The sequence below is a fragment of the Camelina sativa genome, chromosome 13 (assembly GCF_000633955.1).
Source record: "Camelina sativa cultivar DH55 chromosome 13, Cs, whole genome shotgun sequence".
Classification (NCBI taxonomy): Eukaryota; Viridiplantae; Streptophyta; class Magnoliopsida; order Brassicales; family Brassicaceae; genus Camelina; species Camelina sativa.
This window is the reverse complement of record NC_025697.1, coordinates 4,968,560-4,985,535: the sequence shown is the minus strand read 5'-3', so window position 1 is coordinate 4,985,535 and position 16,976 is coordinate 4,968,560. Positions and strand designations below refer to the sequence as shown.

General features: G+C 34.9%; 4 protein-coding genes and 1 pseudogene across 4 annotated transcripts; 1 reads left to right on the top strand and 4 right to left on the bottom strand.

The window, feature by feature from the left end:
• Positions 420-7,503, bottom strand: LOC104735208 (annotated as a pseudogene).
• On the bottom strand, positions 4,816-6,539 carry LOC104735209 (beta-fructofuranosidase, insoluble isoenzyme CWINV6-like). The gene is made up of 5 exons (XM_019234299.1): positions 6,120-6,539; positions 5,855-6,002; positions 5,498-5,736; positions 5,308-5,398; positions 4,816-5,182 (listed from the first exon to the last, which is right to left on the bottom strand). Exons 1-5 carry the CDS (start codon positions 6,149-6,151, stop codon positions 4,988-4,990), a joined length of 705 nt encoding a protein of 234 aa, XP_019089844.1. The 5' UTR covers positions 6,152-6,539; the 3' UTR covers positions 4,816-4,987.
• Positions 9,139-11,714, bottom strand: LOC104735206 (beta-fructofuranosidase, insoluble isoenzyme CWINV6-like). Its single transcript, XM_010454952.1, has 7 exons — positions 11,558-11,714; positions 11,402-11,410; positions 10,436-11,310; positions 10,177-10,335; positions 9,641-9,879; positions 9,467-9,557; positions 9,139-9,351 (listed from the first exon to the last, which is right to left on the bottom strand). The coding sequence occupies exons 1-7, from the start codon at positions 11,649-11,651 to the stop codon at positions 9,160-9,162; spliced, it is 1,659 nt and encodes a 552-aa protein (XP_010453254.1). The 5' UTR covers positions 11,652-11,714; the 3' UTR covers positions 9,139-9,159.
• On the top strand, positions 12,440-14,468 carry LOC104735205. Its single transcript, XM_010454950.2, has 7 exons — positions 12,440-12,578; positions 12,848-12,966; positions 13,081-13,163; positions 13,255-13,376; positions 13,476-13,640; positions 13,751-13,844; positions 13,934-14,468. Exons 1-7 carry the CDS (start codon positions 12,524-12,526, stop codon positions 14,190-14,192), a joined length of 897 nt encoding a protein of 298 aa, XP_010453252.1. The 5' UTR covers positions 12,440-12,523; the 3' UTR covers positions 14,193-14,468.
• Positions 14,533-16,807, bottom strand: LOC104735204 (translation machinery-associated protein 22). The gene is made up of 7 exons (XM_010454949.2): positions 16,432-16,807; positions 16,005-16,103; positions 15,595-15,653; positions 15,378-15,459; positions 15,216-15,283; positions 14,928-15,011; positions 14,533-14,832 (listed from the first exon to the last, which is right to left on the bottom strand). The coding sequence occupies exons 1-7, from the start codon at positions 16,577-16,579 to the stop codon at positions 14,776-14,778; spliced, it is 597 nt and encodes a 198-aa protein (XP_010453251.1). The 5' UTR covers positions 16,580-16,807; the 3' UTR covers positions 14,533-14,775.

Here is a 16,976-nt window from a genome sequence, read left to right as displayed (position 1 = left end):
TCACGTAAGATAAATATAACGAAAATGTTAGCACATTATTATTTTTTTCTTCCAAATTTATGCTATCATAGCAAAGAAACCCACAAAAATAAGTTTTTTTTTTTCAGAAGTTTTTTGTGAGAGAATGTTGAAGCAGTAGAATTAAGATATTTTTTTTCCTCCCTTAACGGTGCTTTAAACTCTACAAGGCTGTCATGTCTTGTGCTTGAACATGGACTTATAAATCTGACCTCATACACCACTTACCCACCACTATTGAACTCGCCACACTAATTTTAAAATACTTATAACGATTTTATATAGTTAGTCCTTTATATTATGTTGATATTTGATAGTGATGTTATAAAAAATGTTATAGCCCTTAAACAAAAAATAAAAATAAAAAAGGAAAGCAAATTTGATTAATTGTCCTGAAATCATAACAAGTAGCAAACCACTCCCTCTAATGTATGTATAAATGGTATCCTTTTGATGTATACTTACAGTGAAATTTGAAAAATGACAGTAAACAAAAAAAAGATTAAAGTACAACAAATATGATGATGAACTCTATATGTGTACCTATGAAGTCCAATTCAACAAACTAAACTAGAATATCATTTTAAAGTATCAAAGGCTTATCATAACATTTTTTTCTCAAAGAAATTATAAAACACAACCATACCAATCGCCCCAACCTGATCTGTGATGGACTGATCATCCCGGATCGACTTGCAGGTTTTCGGCCCACCACCACATTTCTGTACAAAAGATACATATATAGTTCTTACATATTTCAGTAGTTCATACCAAATTAAAGGATACATGAAACATCTGGTTGGATCTTCAAAATGTAACTGTAATTATTACCACTTACCAACATGACTACTTAAGTTGCGTTTGAATTGATTTGTGCTTTTCTCATGCTCCAAGCTTCCAAAGAGGATATGGTCACACCTTTTGTTCCATGATTGAACACGTAAAGCCTAGATTCTTCACCTATTGCTATTTTCGGATAAACCCTAGACGTTATCACACTTCTTCCTTCTCCCCCAAAGCTCTCTATAACCGAGTGATCAATCTAGAAACCAAAACCGTTTGACATTCCACAGTGATATTGAAAAAGGTCAAAATTAGGGTTATACATAAATGAAATTTGCAAATAGATAGTAGTATTTTTTTTTTATCTTACCAAACATCTTAACGAGATCTTTTCATGTCTTGGGTCGATATCAAGGACTGTTCCAAATGTAGCTTTCTCAATGTTGTCTCTCAATGAAGACCTACATGACCATAATATAAGAATGTTAATTGTTAAATCACACATCATATAGCATACGTATATACATCCGTCTTAAAGTTTTGATTGAAGTAAAAAAAAAATATTACTTGCTCTCATCGCTGCACATTACAACGGAATATCCATTCCCACGACGAATAACTCTAAAGAAGATTGCAGTGTGCTCTGTTAAATCATTGCTAGCCAATGCTAACAATCCAAAAGGCCCGTAAATGCCTTTAATGGGTGCGCTGTAACCAGCTGTAAAAGTCGCTTGATCAACTTCCTCTGAATCCAAAATCTCGTTATCGTTTTCTAGATCACGTAAATCAAAAGCTACTTCTATGTCGGCCTTTAAAAAAAACAAAAAAAAAAAACAAAAAAAGGAAGATAAAATTCGTTAATACAAAAGAATAAAAAGCCAAAATGTTAATTACAAAATCATACACGAATAAAGCAATCTATAACTATAATATACTCGATTATATATTTTTTCCTATTTAATGTGGGATTGCTAGTAATTAGTAAATCATAATAAGGAAACTGACTTGTGATGCAGTGATACCAAAGATTTCAAGAACAGAGCCGCTTTCAAGTTGCTTGTTGTACAAGCTAACATTTTTGGCTCGGAGATTGTTAATTTCCTCGACTGGCCATTGCATCAACTTCTTTCCAGCCAAATCTCCCTTGGGAGACCCTAAGAAGGAAAGTAACAGATTCATGAAGAAAACATTTTTTTAAAATTTTTATTAATATTGGTAGGTATAGGCCTATAGGATTTACCATAATTCCAGCCCATCCTTTCACAATATCATCTTCTTTGCTATCTTTCTCCGTAATCCATCCCCATGAGATCCTCATATTCTTAGCGCTATCAAAGAAGGCCTTCGACGCGTATAGATTTCCGTAATCATATTTCAAATCATCAGCTGTGTTAGTGAACTCGGAATCTGCGGAAAAGGTTTCTGTCTCGGAAGAATATGAACCAATGACATAGCAATCACTGCCTCCATAACTCGCCTTCAACACATGCCTCACACTAGAATTGTTCACCGAAGTATCTAAACCCTCTCTACCTGTGACTGACACGGGAAAAAAGTCCGGACATTCCCACATTCCGGTGATTTGTGATTCAAGTAAAGGCACCGGATACTTTGTCCACTGGACAAAATCATCACTGTGGTACAAAATCGCCATCCCTATATCACTATCTTTCTCCTTAGCTCCCACAATAACTCTCCATCTCCCATCTTGACCTTGCCACGCCGTAGTTGGGTCACGGAAACCATCAACGGGGACGTTACTAGGTGGAACCATCACAGGGTTGCCTCTAGCCTTTACCCACTCACGAAGCAAAGGGTCAGAAGCATCCTTAGGTTCCGAAAGAACTGTCACCTGGTGTTTATTGGTGTCGCTTCCGGTGTACAGCATTACAGGTTTGCCATCATGGAGGATCGTGGCGGATCCTGACCAGCAACTGTTGATGTCAGAGGGATCTGAGGGATAAATTGCTGGTTCAAGTTGGATCCAGTTGACCAAATCTTGTGAAACAGAGTGTCCCCATACCATAATGTCCCCAAAATATGGAGCCAAAGGGTTGTGTTGGTAGAACAGATGGTAGAATCCTTTGTAATACAATGGTCCTGAAGCAACAACATATCACGAATATTTTGGTCCCGTTAGTTTTTTTTTTTAATCTAACATCCACAATCAACTTTCTACACGCAGAATCCACATATAGCGTCTAGATGTTGATCTGCCTTTAAACCTAGTTTTTTGCAATTAGATGCCGCCTTTGGATGTGAACTTGATCGTTTGTAAAAAATTATGTTAACTATTTTATCATGTATGCAATATTGGATCCCTGTGATTTAAAAAAAAGAGACAGTAGAGTATTTAGTTTTTACCGTTGGGATCTTCATATTCCAAGATGCATCCAAGGACCAGAAGCGCAACAACAAAAAAATTAACACAAATATTAATTATATCTTTATGTAGGTACTGAAAGCATTGATATTGCACATCGGATATCAGAGAAAATAAAGACGAAAAGAATCATAACCGTTGAGCCAATTTTTGTGAGCTTGAAAATGGAAGGAAGTTCGGTAAGGTTGGAAGTTGCCATAATCATCGCAAGAAGAAGCTTCCATTGATGATAGAGGCGAAAGGATTAAAGTAATGAGGAAGAAGGTTTCGTTGTACTTTACAGTTTCCATGTTTACTACCTCTTCGTATGTCCTAAGGTTAAAGTAATGAGGAAGATATTCTCAAAGTATATTGTATTTTTGTTAAGGTTGTAAAATACATCGACCAGCTGGCAAGGAGGTTATCCTTTTAGTTTACTTTATCTTTTGTCGGCTTCAGTTTTCGTTTACAACCGTGGAAATATTTGCAGATGGGGTTACCATAATTTTGTTTGGTCGATCGTCTTTGTTTGTTTATGAAAGAATTCATCCACTCAAATGTAGGCTTCTACTGATAACTATTAGAGGAACAAAAGGAAAATGAATAAAAAGAACAATGAAGAACGGAATAAACAATTTTTGAAGAATGAAAGGAAAATATGCAGAGAAGTAACAAAATAATGACTAGTAACTAAATAATAACAATATTTTTAAAAATATATTAAATATTAAATAAATAAATCAATAAAAATACTAATACTACTTTTAATGTATGTAACATAAATTTTACATTTGAATTTAAAATAAAATTTGTGAATTAAATTTAGATACATCATATTAAATACTAATAGTTAATATTAACCTACAAAATATTTAATTTAAAATATTCTTTAATTTTTATTTACGATATACACATCTTTTAAATTTATTTTACTATTCATACAATTTCCAAATAAAGCTTTCAAATTAATTTAACATGAAATTTTGTATCAAATATATTTTTCTGCCAATATACTGTGAAAAATATGAATATTATGGTATTATAAAATAAAAATATTATTAATAAACATAATTTTTATTTATTTTAAAATAAAAACGAATTTTAATATTTATTCTTTTTTGGTCTATTTGTTCCTTATCAATTTTGGAGAAGAACATTTTTGGTCTAGTGTTCCTTATTTTATGAGAAATATAGAGAAATGATGAGTAAATACTATTTTTTGTAAATGGTAAAAATTTTGAGAAATGATGAGGAATATCATATTTGGCATTCTTTTCCTAAACTTTGGTTACCAGTTGGAGCTGTAATCTACTAATCTATACGATCATGATAACAAAATACGTGGCATAACTTTACCAAAATAAAATAAAATACGTGGCATAACTTTATTCCTGGGTTATTAAACAGGTCACACTGTACATGTATCAATATTTGGCATTTTAATTTATTTTAAAGACTAATATTTGATATATAATAAAATTAATTTCAAGATTGAAAATTTCTAATTACCAACTCTTGTTAAATATTTGATTTAGATCCCTTTTAGTTGTCATGTTGCTTACACACACACAAACACAAAAATGATACTGTAGAAGAAGAGAAAAAGAAGAAATATGAGAACTGAGAGAAGGTATTATTATTATTCGTGCAAATTCACTAGAAAAATGAGAAGGCTGACAATAGTTTACTCAAGGAAACGACAATAACCACACCAATAACTTGATAACAAAAGAACATTCAGCAGTAGGTCATGATAAAGACACAAAAATATCTTTACTGCAGTCCAAAGATCATTATTAAATATTATCATTATTAAATGATTAATTAATAAGTTGTGTTTGTATTGATTTCGGCATTTCTCATGCTCCAAGCTTCCAGAGACGTCATGATCACACCATTTGCTCCATCATTAAACACATAAAGCTTAGCTGCTTCACCAATTGCCAATTTGGGATAAACCCTTGATGTTATCACACTTTTTCCTCCTGCTGCGTAGCTCTCTATAATCGAGTGATCGATCTAGGAACAAACCAAAAAAAAAAGAGTGGTTTTCACAAGTTAAATTGTTTATAAATAAAAAGTCTTAATTTAATTAAGGCGAAAATAAAAGAAACAAAATTGCACAAATGCTTAATTAGTCTTACCAAACATCTTAATGAGATTTTCTCCTGCCTTGGATTAATGTCTACGAATGTTCCATGCGAAGATTTTTTTACGCCGTCTCTCAACGAAGACCTACATATATACATAAATTACCATAACATCAGATTTGCACAAGATAGAGAAATAAACATATTTGGTTTCATGTTTGTGAATTAAATTAAAAGATCTGACCTCTTCTCGTTGCTGCCCATTATAACTGCATATCCGTTTCCACGTCGGATGACTTTAAAAAAGATTGCGGTTTGTTCAGATAAATCATGGGAAGCCAATGCTAGCAATCCAAAAGGCCCGTAAACGCATCCAACAGAGCTGTCACGATCGAACAGAGTCGCATCATCAACATGATCAGCCTCCAGTATTTCGGGGTTATCTTCCAGTGATGGCAGATTAAAAGTCACTTCCACGTCGGCCTTTAACAAACAACAATAGAGAGACAGATAAATATTTATAAATTGTTGAAACAAAACAATAAGATAAATCTGATAAAGATACATGGGATTGCTAAGAAAACACGATGAGAAAACTTACTTGGGCAGCAGTGATGCCAGAGATTACAATGGGCGCTCCGGTTTTGATTTCACAGGAATCGAGTTTAACACTTTTGGTCCGGAGATGGTTGATTTCCTCAATTGGCCATTGTATCAGCCTCTTTCCACTTGTGTCCAGCCACATTTCCCTGGGAAGAGCCAAAAAGCCAAAAAAAAAAAAAAAACAGAATCAATTCAACAAATTTCTTCACAACTAATCTCTACTCTAAAATTACTTTAATTAAAACCTAGAATATTAAATTTACCATAAGGCCAGCCCATCCTTTCTTGAAATCATCTTCTTTGCTATTAGTCTCTACAACCCATCCCCAGTTGATCCTCCGATTTTTAACACTATCGAAAAACGCTTTCGAGGCATAAAACGTTCCATGATCATATCTCAAATCAGCACTCGTCTTAGTGAACTCATAATCCCCTAAAAATTCTTCATTCTCAGAAGAGTATTTACCAATGACATAGCAATCATTGCCTCCAAAACTGGCCTTCAAGACATGCCTCACGTTAGCATTGTTCACCGAAGTATCTACACCTTCTTTACCAGTGATGGAAACCGGGAAGAAATCAGGGCATTCCCACATTCCGGTTTCTTCTGCCTCAAGTAAATTCACCGGATACTTTGTCCACTTGACAAAATCATCGCTTCGGTACAAAATGGCCATTCCTGTCTCAGTATCTTTCACCTTAGCTCCAATGAGCACTCTCCATATCCCATCTTCCCCTTGCCACGCCGTTGTTGGATCACGGAAACAATCATGATAGACATTACTTGGCGGAACCATCACAGGATTGTACTTTGGCTTAACCCACTCACGAAGCAAAGGGTCAGAAACGTCCTTTGGTTCGGCAACAACTGTGACTTGTGTCCTGTTGTTAATGTCGAGTCCGGTGTACAAAATTACAGGTCTGCCATCAGGGAGGATCGTAGCGGATCCTGACCAGCAGCTGTTGATGTCATAGGGCTCAGAGGGAGAAAGGGCCGGTTCAAGTTGGATCCAGTTGACCATATCTTGTGAAACAGAGTGTCCCCATATGATCCTCTTCCTACTGAACTCAGGGGCCAAAGGATTGTTCTGGTAGAACAAATGGTAGAATCCTTTGTAGTACAATGGCGCTGAAACAACATTTATAGTATAAATATTTCATCATATGGATATGAAACAATTATTGGGTTCCTTGTGTCACAAGTTAATGAATTGTATAGTATTACCGTTTGGATCTTCAGGTTTCAGAAATGCATCCAAGCACCAGAAACGACATAAAATTAAGACAAAGGTTTAGTATTTATGTACAAAGATGATGAAACATGTGAAATAGCTAAAATAATTTTTTTAAGTCGTTAGCAACCAAATTCAATAATTAATTGCAATACATAGAAATGAGCTATAGTTCTTGCTTTAAGAAATATATCTTTGGCAAACAAGGTCTATGAATATAAATAGGAAGAAAAAAGGAAGAAGTAGAACCGTTGAGCCAATTTCTCTGAGGTTGGAAATGGAAGGAAGTCCGGTTAAGCACTTCGTTTTGATTAGGATCTTGGATGTTTCCATGATCAGCCGCCATTGATGATCCGTCTCACTCTGCTACGGGTTTTGATGCTCAAAGGATTACGAAAACTGTGTGTGGCCTTTCTTTTATAAATACTCTTGAGATCTTGCCAAGATCAAATGATTATAAAATCATCAGAAAAATTTATCGTACTTATAATGCCATTGGCGTTGACATTGACAAATTCTTATGTATTTTGTCTTACGCTCGAAGTATCGTGGAAGAAACTCTCAGATAGTTGTTAATTATGTCAGTGTAATTTGGTATAATTATTGATTAAGCTAGCTTTGCAGGCGTCCCTCGTCAGTCTTTTTTTTTTTTTGTTGATAAAGAGTCGTCGATCTTTGTTAATAATACATTGCAGGTAAAGTCTTTGGATTGTTCATTAAATGTTATTTCTATTAGTATTACTAGAAATTCAATAGTAAGTTGTATTAAATTTTTCTATTGCTATAATCATTTCTAAAATTTTAGTTAGATTATAGAATAACATTGAATATTATATATTAATATTTAATTATTTAGATTCAACATAAAATGAAAAATTTGTTTCAACGAACTTTTTGGCTACTGAAGAAGAGACAAATATAAAGAGAGTTCAGAAGACATGATTATTTAAATAGACACACGTCCATAACGTCATACATCTATTAAAATGAAAGTTGTGATGAAAAAAATAAAAATAAAAATATAGTGAAATGTCACAACTATATAATGAACATATACAATCGTTTGATTTTTTTTTAAACCATATAAACACAAAATTTTACAAAAAGGTACTACGAAAAATCGCAACTGTCTGCACTTGATTATACCTAATAATCAATATAAACTGATTTTAAATAGAAGACATCTTTATTACCATATTAGAAATTTCAAATTCAATAACTCACTATATAATTCATCTAACTGTTGGAAAAAAAACTCTAGATATTTTTATTAAATTTTTATATTTAAAATTAACTAAAAGTTGTAATTTAGATTCATCGTTCCAAAAATCTTTTGTTAAATCAAGAATTGGAGGAATTTCTTTATTTTTAAAAGAATGAATGCTAAAGAATAATTTAGAAAGCCGTAAAACATATTGAGATTGAAAATTTATATTATTTTGTGTCGTGGAAAAAAATGAAAACAATTCAAACAGTAAACAGTTTGTAATTTATCTATAGATTTCAAAAGATATGAATGTTCCAATGAACACAACTCTACAGTAAACAGTTTGTAATTTTTCATAAATAACCGTTTTAATTAATGAACCATCGCGACTTTTCAATAAATATCCAAAAGGTACGATTGAAAAAACATAATTGTTGGTCGCATTTATTCGGATTGTTATTATATATAGATTGAGGAACGTTCAGCAAGTGGGGTTTTGTTTATGGAGTAAGTTATCCTTATGTATACAGTATACTTATTAAAGAAATGTACCTATAGTCTTTGTTTTAGAAAAGACCCTTTCAAGTTTCAATAATTTAATCCTTTAAAGTTTTGTATTAAAAACTAGGAGACGGCATCATATTGCTTAAGCCTTAAGTGGTTGAAAGCACCACTTAATCACACCAATAAGAATACTGTGTTCTTTATTAATAGTTTAATACCAAGTAATTAGACCAGTAAGAATACAGATTTCAGGAAATCCATTAGATCTTAAAACAACTCAGCAGTTCATGACAAGCCACGAAACATCTATGGGGCAGTCCAAAGATTATTATAGGATATGTTATCATTATTAATGATTAATTAAATTGCGTTTGAATTGATTTGGGCATTTCTCATGCTCCAAGCTTCCATAGATGACATGGTCACACCCTTTGTTCCATCATTGAACACGTAGAGCTTAGCTGCTTCACCAATTGCCAATTTGGGATAAACCCTAGATGTTATTACATTTCTTCCTCCTGCTCCATAGCTCTCTATGATGGAGTGGTCGACCTATATATGAAAAAAAAAAGTGTTATGCAAGCTAGGTTTAAAATTTGTTAGATAGATTAAAATTTTAGGGTGAAAAGAATCTAATCTCGTTCTAAAAAGGCCAAATCTAACTCACCAAACATCTTAATGAGATCATCTCATGTCTTGGATCAATGTCTAGAAATGTCCCATGCGTAAATTTATGCACGTTGTCTCTCAACGAAGACCTACATTACCATTTGTTACAACAAATATCAGGTTTACACAACCTAAATTCTTTTTTATATATAGATCAAAGTTGAAATCTTACTTCTGCTCATCACTACCCATTATAACCGCATAGCCATTTCCACAACGAATAATTTTGAAGAAGATTGCAGTTTGTTCCGATAAATCTTGGCTGACCAATGCTAGCAACCCAAAAGGCCCATAAAGACATCCATCAGAGTTGTCACGATTAAACAAAAGCTTATCTTCAACTTTGTCAGAATTCAGTGTTTGGGGATTATCTTCCAGAACAGGAAGGTCAAAGGTCACTTCTACGTCGGCCTTTTTACACCAACAAGAGAAAGATAAGATGAAGTTAAAACAAAAGTAATACACAAGCCGATTGATTCTAGAGACAATGTGTAAATATATTTGGGCAAATGAGTCTTTTTTCTTTTTTCTTTTTTGAATTTCTTATATATACTTTAGCTAATGTTCACATACAGTCTTTAGTTTATATAGCTGAATTTTACAAAGATATTCAAACCTTACATAAAATTTCGGGAATTAATAAACATACACAAACCTATTAAACTATGAGGTTTCTAACAAATTAAAAGCAAATATGCGAAAACTTACTTGTGCAGCAGTAATGCCTAAGATCTCAAATCTTGAACCGCTTTCAAAGTGCCTTCTATCAGAAGTAACATGTCTGGTCCTGAGATGGTTGATTTCTTCAATTGGCCATTGCATCAGCCTCTTTCCACTTCTGTCCACCCACATTTCCCTGGGGAGAGACTAAAGCCAAAACCAAATCAGTTCATCAAATTTCTTGACAACTAATCTCTATAAAATATTATTTACCATAAGAACAAAAAAAAAGAAAATTTTTTTTTACCATAAGGCCAGCCCATCCTTTCTGAAAATGATCTTCTTTGCTGTCAGTCTCTACAACCCATCCCCAGTTGATCCTCCGATTCTTAGCGCTATCGAAGAAGGCTTTTGAGGCGTAAAACATTCCATAATCATATCTCAAATCCGCACTGGTGTTGGTGATCTCAGAATCCGCAGAAAATTGCTCAGTCTCGGAAGAGTATGTACCAATAACATAACAATCTTTGCCTCCAATCTTTTCCTCAAAACTGACCTTCAAGACATGCTTCACACTAGCATTGTTCACCGAAGTCTCTACGCCTTCTTTACCAGTGAGCGAAACCGGGAAAAAATCAAGGCATTCCCACATTTCCTTTACTTGTGATGAAAGTAAAGGAAACGGATGACTTGTCCATTGGATAAAATCATCACTGTGGTACAAAATCGCCATTCCTCTTTCAGTATCTTTATGCTTAGCTCCTATGAGAACTCTCCATCTCCCATCTTGCCCTTGCCACGCGGTCGTAGGGTCACGGAAGCAGTAATAGGGGACGTCATCTGGCGGAAGCATCACAGGGTTGTGCTTTGGTTTTACCCACTCACGAAGCAAAGGGTCGGAAACGTCCTTAGGTTCAGCAAGAACTGTAACCTGATGTCTGTCAGGCTCGTCGAGTCCGGTGTACAGAATTACAGGTTTGCCATCAGGGAGGATGGTGGCGGATCCTGACCAGCAGCTGTTTCGGTCAAAGGACTGAGAAGGAAAAAGGGCTGGTTGCAGTTGGATCCAGTTGACCATGTCTTGTGAAACAGAGTGTCCCCATATGATCTTCCTACTGAACTCAGGGGCCAAAGGGTTGTACTGGTAGAACAAATGGTAGAATCCTTTGTAATACATTGGCGCTGAAACAAAATTTGTAACATTAATATTCATCATCATCTAAGAACTTTTGGGGGTTCCTTGTATGACAAGTTTAAAGTTAGGTTTAGTTACCGTTTGGATCTTCAGATGCATCCAAGGATTAGCAGCGACATAAACAAAATTAAGACAACAGTTGATCATCTCAATTGTCACCTCACAAAATTACCATCAAAACTAACAGTTTCCACACTGTATGCTAAAAGGAAAAGAAGAAGAAAGAAATAGAACCGTTGAGCCAATTTCTCTGAGGTTGGAAATGGAAAGAAGTCCGGTTAAGCACTTCGTTTGGAAGAAGATCTTGGACGTTTCCATGTTCAGCCATTGCCGATATGTCTTACTCCGTAACAGGATTAACTGATGATTCCGAAAAGGATTTGTCTTTATGTCAAATATGTCAATATGTGTGGCTGTTTATAAGAATCCTTGGGATCTTGCCAAGAAAAGGATTAATATAGGGTCGTCAATTATTTTCTTTTTTGAACTTAACTTAATTATAGCGTTGACATCAGTGGCAACAACTTCTAATTTTGTGTTAAGCTCGAAATATCGTGGAAGTAACTCTCCGGATAGTTAATCGGAATTATGATATTTAATTAATTTGTCGTGATTATAGTAGGCTTTTTTGGTCCTTGGTCTTTTTATTAATAAATCATTTGCAGTGAAATGTCTTTGGTTTATTCATTAGTCGTCAATTCTATGATTAATAGTATACGTTTAATCAACTTGGTCGATGGTCTTTGTTTATGACAAATGTATTAAAAGAATTCTCCTACTATCTGTATATCCAATCATTTAAGGCCTTAAAATTTGTGATTAAAAACAAGGAGACAGTAATTTTATGGACTCTTTTTATCTGTTCTTAAACTAAACTAGGGTGAACGATTGAACAAATTATTCTTCATAATAATTACATAAACATAAATTAAAATAACCCCTCACAAATTACAATTATTTAGTGATAAAAATAAAATAATAAATTATAACCTTGTTTATAAAACCGTTGGCTCACAAACAATGTAATAAAAAGAGATATATTTGGTAAATAATTTCTTCATAGTAAGTAACTAAATACTCCTACAAAACAATTTAGCGTTCCTAATTTAATTACAAGCTAATCGGTAAAAACTTTGATCTTGTCACCTACCAAGAGCTGAGCCATATCGAAACTTTAAGCTTCGAGGTTTCTCTCCGACGATGTCGGAGACTCGCCGGAATCAATCTAGCCATGAACGAATCGACAACAACTCGGGTTAGCTTCATCTCCTTTTCTCAATCCATGACCCTTTCAACGTACCCAAAAATTGTACCAATGTGTTTTTTATTATGTTCATTCTCTATCATTTGGATTTTACTTATGTGTGGGGTTACGTTTAATTGTTCCCTAGAGGGACCAATTTGATATTGTATTGGGCTTTCAATGTTTGATTTGGACTCACTTCTCTGATTGATCATAGAACAAGTTTTGTATCTTTAGCTGCTTGAACATTGTTTGTGTTCTTTTTTTTTTTTACTGCACAGTGATTCAACAACAAAGAGTTGTGATTGAGAACAGTCATGGCGAGAAACTCATTGGAGTTTTGCAAGATACTGGTTCTACTGAAACTGTCGTCATCTGCCATGGCTTTCAATCATCAAAGGTGTTTGCTTTTTTTCTTTTGGGTACCATTCTCATCAGTTTTCATCATTTGCAATGTCTTCTCATTAATTGGTTTTTGTATTGCTTTTACTGTAATGTTTATATATCCTTGTAGGATCGGATTCCCATGGTCACCATTGCTAATTTCTTTGAAAGAGCCAAGATTAGTTCTTTTCGATTTGACTTTGCTGGCAACGGGTGAATGAATCCATCTTACTAGCTTATATCTTTCTCTCTTTTAAAGTGGGGGAAGTGTTTGTTGCTTTTACTCATGTTTTTGGGGATTCAGGGAAAGCCAAGGATCATTACAGTATGGTAACTATCGTCGTGAAGTTGAAGATCTGCGTTCTGTTGTGCAACACTTGCGTGGAGATAAACGTGAGGTTTCTACGATTATTGGACATAGCAAAGGTCTAGAAACATAAAACTAAGATGGATTTTGTGATTTTGAATTTCAAGAAAGTATATGTGAGATCTGAAGCGTTGTTGTTGTCACTGAATATTGTGCAGGTGGGAATGTAGTGCTTTTGTATGCAGCAAAGTACAATGATGTGCAGACTGTTGTAAATATCTCAGGTCGGTTCTTTCTTGAGAGAGGAATCGAAGGCCGGCTTGGTAAGGATTACTTCAAGAGAATCAAAGAGGATGGGTTCATTGATGTTAGGAACAGAAAGGGTAAATCGTTCACCTTTTTAGTCTTGTGATCGTTAGAGCCAAGGAACATTGGCGTGTTTAGCATTTACCGGTACTGTTAGAGGCAACTCCTTCCCCTTTCTTCGTTGCAGGAAAGTTTGAATATCGGGTAACCGAAGAGAGTCTAATGGACCGTCTCACGACCAATACTCTTGAAGCATGTCTCTCACTTCATGAAAACTGCAGGTCTATCATTATATTCTTTCTACTAAGGATTTGTCTCTTTTGGTTTCATTCTAATAGCGGAACTAATGATGATTCTCTTAAAATTTCAGGGTCTTGACAATTCATGGGTCAAAAGATAGGATCGTGCATGTAACAGAAGCGTCCGAATTTGCCAAATATATAAAGAATCATAAGCTGTGTCTTATTGAAGAAGCTGATCATGAGTTCACTTCTCACCAGCATCAGCTTGCTTCTATTGTTCTCTCATTCTTCAAATTGGATCCGAAGAACGATGGTGAGCCAGGTGATATCAGTACAAGTAACCAAGACTCCATGAGTTCAGTTGTTCCTGTTAGGTCGCGAATTTAACAGCTTTGCTGAGTCAGTTAATGTCTTAGTTGAGTTTGATATAATAAACACTAAAGCACAGTTAGAGATCAAATTGTCCATGTGATGGATATAATCTCAGTATCAGGTTCAATGTTGTATATGTCTCAACACGGATTCGATTGTAATGGTTAAAAACTTGGTTCCTTGAGCCTAGTTTAGTTTGGGATCTAGCTGTCCAATACTAGAAACCTATTTAGAGCCAAGTTTCTAAATACTCTCTATTGGTTGCTTATAAAGACGAGATTTCACCTATTTTGCCACTGAGAGTATATTTAGAGCCTAAAAACCGGAATGGTGAAAGCTGATCAAGGGTCACGGATGAAGTAAACATTCATTTCAAGACGCATTTTAAATTTTATGCCCACCAAAAACAGAAATGTTTGGAGAAACCTGTCTGGAATTATCGCAGCCCGAATAAGAAATAGTATGATAATCCAACTATACGTTATGTTGAAAGTTATTATCACGATGCGATTTCCTCCAAACACATAGGAGAGAGAACTCAGGAACTAACTCGTCTACATGAACCCGCCATGCCAACAGCCAAGGACAAAGGTGATCATCAACCAGCCTGAACCTTCTTCCCATCTTCGATGAAGAAAATGGATCTTTCAGGTACCTGGATATGGCAATGAAACAATCATGAGAACGGATTGTGAAACATATTTACAAACAAGAACAAATTAGGGAAGAGAAAAAGGAAGTAATGTTTACATCGGGCCAAGTGTCTGTAATGAACTCAACGATATCATAGATAATATCTCCTTGAACGTCAATTTGTTCCTTTTCGGTTGGTCCCTGAAAAACATAAAGTTTTGAAAATCAGAGTGGTTCAAAAATCGGATATAAGTAGATTTCATAGTTATCTTCGGAGCCCATATTCTGAAATTAGAAACTGAACAGTTCTAAAGCATTACAGACCATAAGCTGCCAAAACCAGTATCACTAGTCTGTCTAAGCAATTAAGCATATTTGATTTGTAATTCATCTTCGTATAGATACCTTGACAACTGATGCTCCAGTGGCAAACTTCTTCCCGAGCTTTTTAGAGGCGTCACTGAGTTTTATCCCTGAAGAACAAAATTTTAAAGGACAAACGAATGAGGCATGTTCCAGCCAATAAGAATACTAAGATATCTCACCAAAAAGAAGTAAACAACTCACCAAACAGTTCTAGTCCTTTGACAATGGTGATACACTTACGCTTGTTGCGCACAACCTTTTCAATAATCACTTCTAGTCTCTCCTATGTAGGTACCATAAGCATATAAGAAAATTAGGCATGAAAGACCAAAAAAAAGAAAAAAGAAATCGAAAGAAGTATGTATATCATGGAGACTTGCTAATACTAATATTATTAAGGTTGCACAAAATGACTTACTTTCTTTTTAAGTTTTCCCCCTGGTAGGCGTTTCGCTTCCTCCTTCTTGGATGTTCCACCTATATATTCGAAAATCCAGTGATTAACTAATTAGAAATTCAACAAAAAGCCAAATCCTTTCAAACATAGGCATCAACACCAAATCAATAACTCTAGAAAAATCACTCATTCATGTTTAACAGTTCGATTGCAGATCCCTCAGCCAAAGAGAAACACCACAGATGCTTCCAGCCATTCAATTGGAATTGTACATAAGCAATGTAAAGTAACAGATACATGTACACCAATAGAATATATATATACCAAGTACATTGCAGAGCCCTATTGAGCGAGTAAGTAACCTTGCAAATATATGTGAAGTGGGATTTATTATGAAAATGCGAAAGAAGACATATACACAGGTTACATACCGGTCTGAGCTGAAGATTGTGCCCCATCAGCACCACCAGAAGAGATTCCCACCGACTGAAGTTTGTCAGAAACATTATTTGCTGCCTTCTCGTTAGCCTCTGAACATTTAAAATCCATATCCAAATTCAAATATTAGTAAGCCATCAAATCAAGATAGTCATAACCAGTAGAACCGAAGTGCAAAAAAGGGTACAAAAGAATTCTACACATTAGTTAGTATTAACGATCCAGCATTACAGTACAGTATTCAAAATACGCAAGCAATGACATGATAACTTATCAAGACCTGCTTATTAAACCGCTTACAAAAGAAGATTCAGCAAACTTAACAGACCCATAAATATCTGATGAATCAAGTTGAAAAAAAAAAACAAAGAGATTTTTTGAGAAAAAAATTAGGGTTTGATCTAAAGATTAGTAGGGTACCTTTGAGGAGATCAGGATAGAGATCGGGGGCGTTTTCTACGAGCCAGGGCTTACATCTAGCGAAATCGGGACCGAACTCGCAGTATTCGGCAGGAAGAGAGCAAACTCCGCAGTACAAAACCTTCACCGGCTCGAGCTTCTCCGCCATAGATTATATATATTTTCTGAAAGTTCTTCTTCCTTTTTCGAAAAGGGGCGATAAGATTTTTTTTTGGTGTAGCAAAAAGTTGAAGCGAATGAGTGATGATGATGAGGTAGACAGAGAAATAATGGTTTCCACGGCGGAATAGTCCCTTCTCCTTTTTCTTCTATTTTGTTCGTCGCGCTGCCCCCGCGAAGTAGAGGATGTCGGAAAACCAACAGTGAAGCAAAAAAGTGAAAAAAGGGCTTAAGACATTGTTTGTGTTTGGGCTTCAGATTTTTATTATTTGAAAACAACGAATCTTATTGATATTTTTCGTTTAACTGGTTCAAGTTGGGCCTAGATCCAATTACACACCACAACACTCTCTACATTTGAATATTTTTCTCCTTTTTATCCGTTT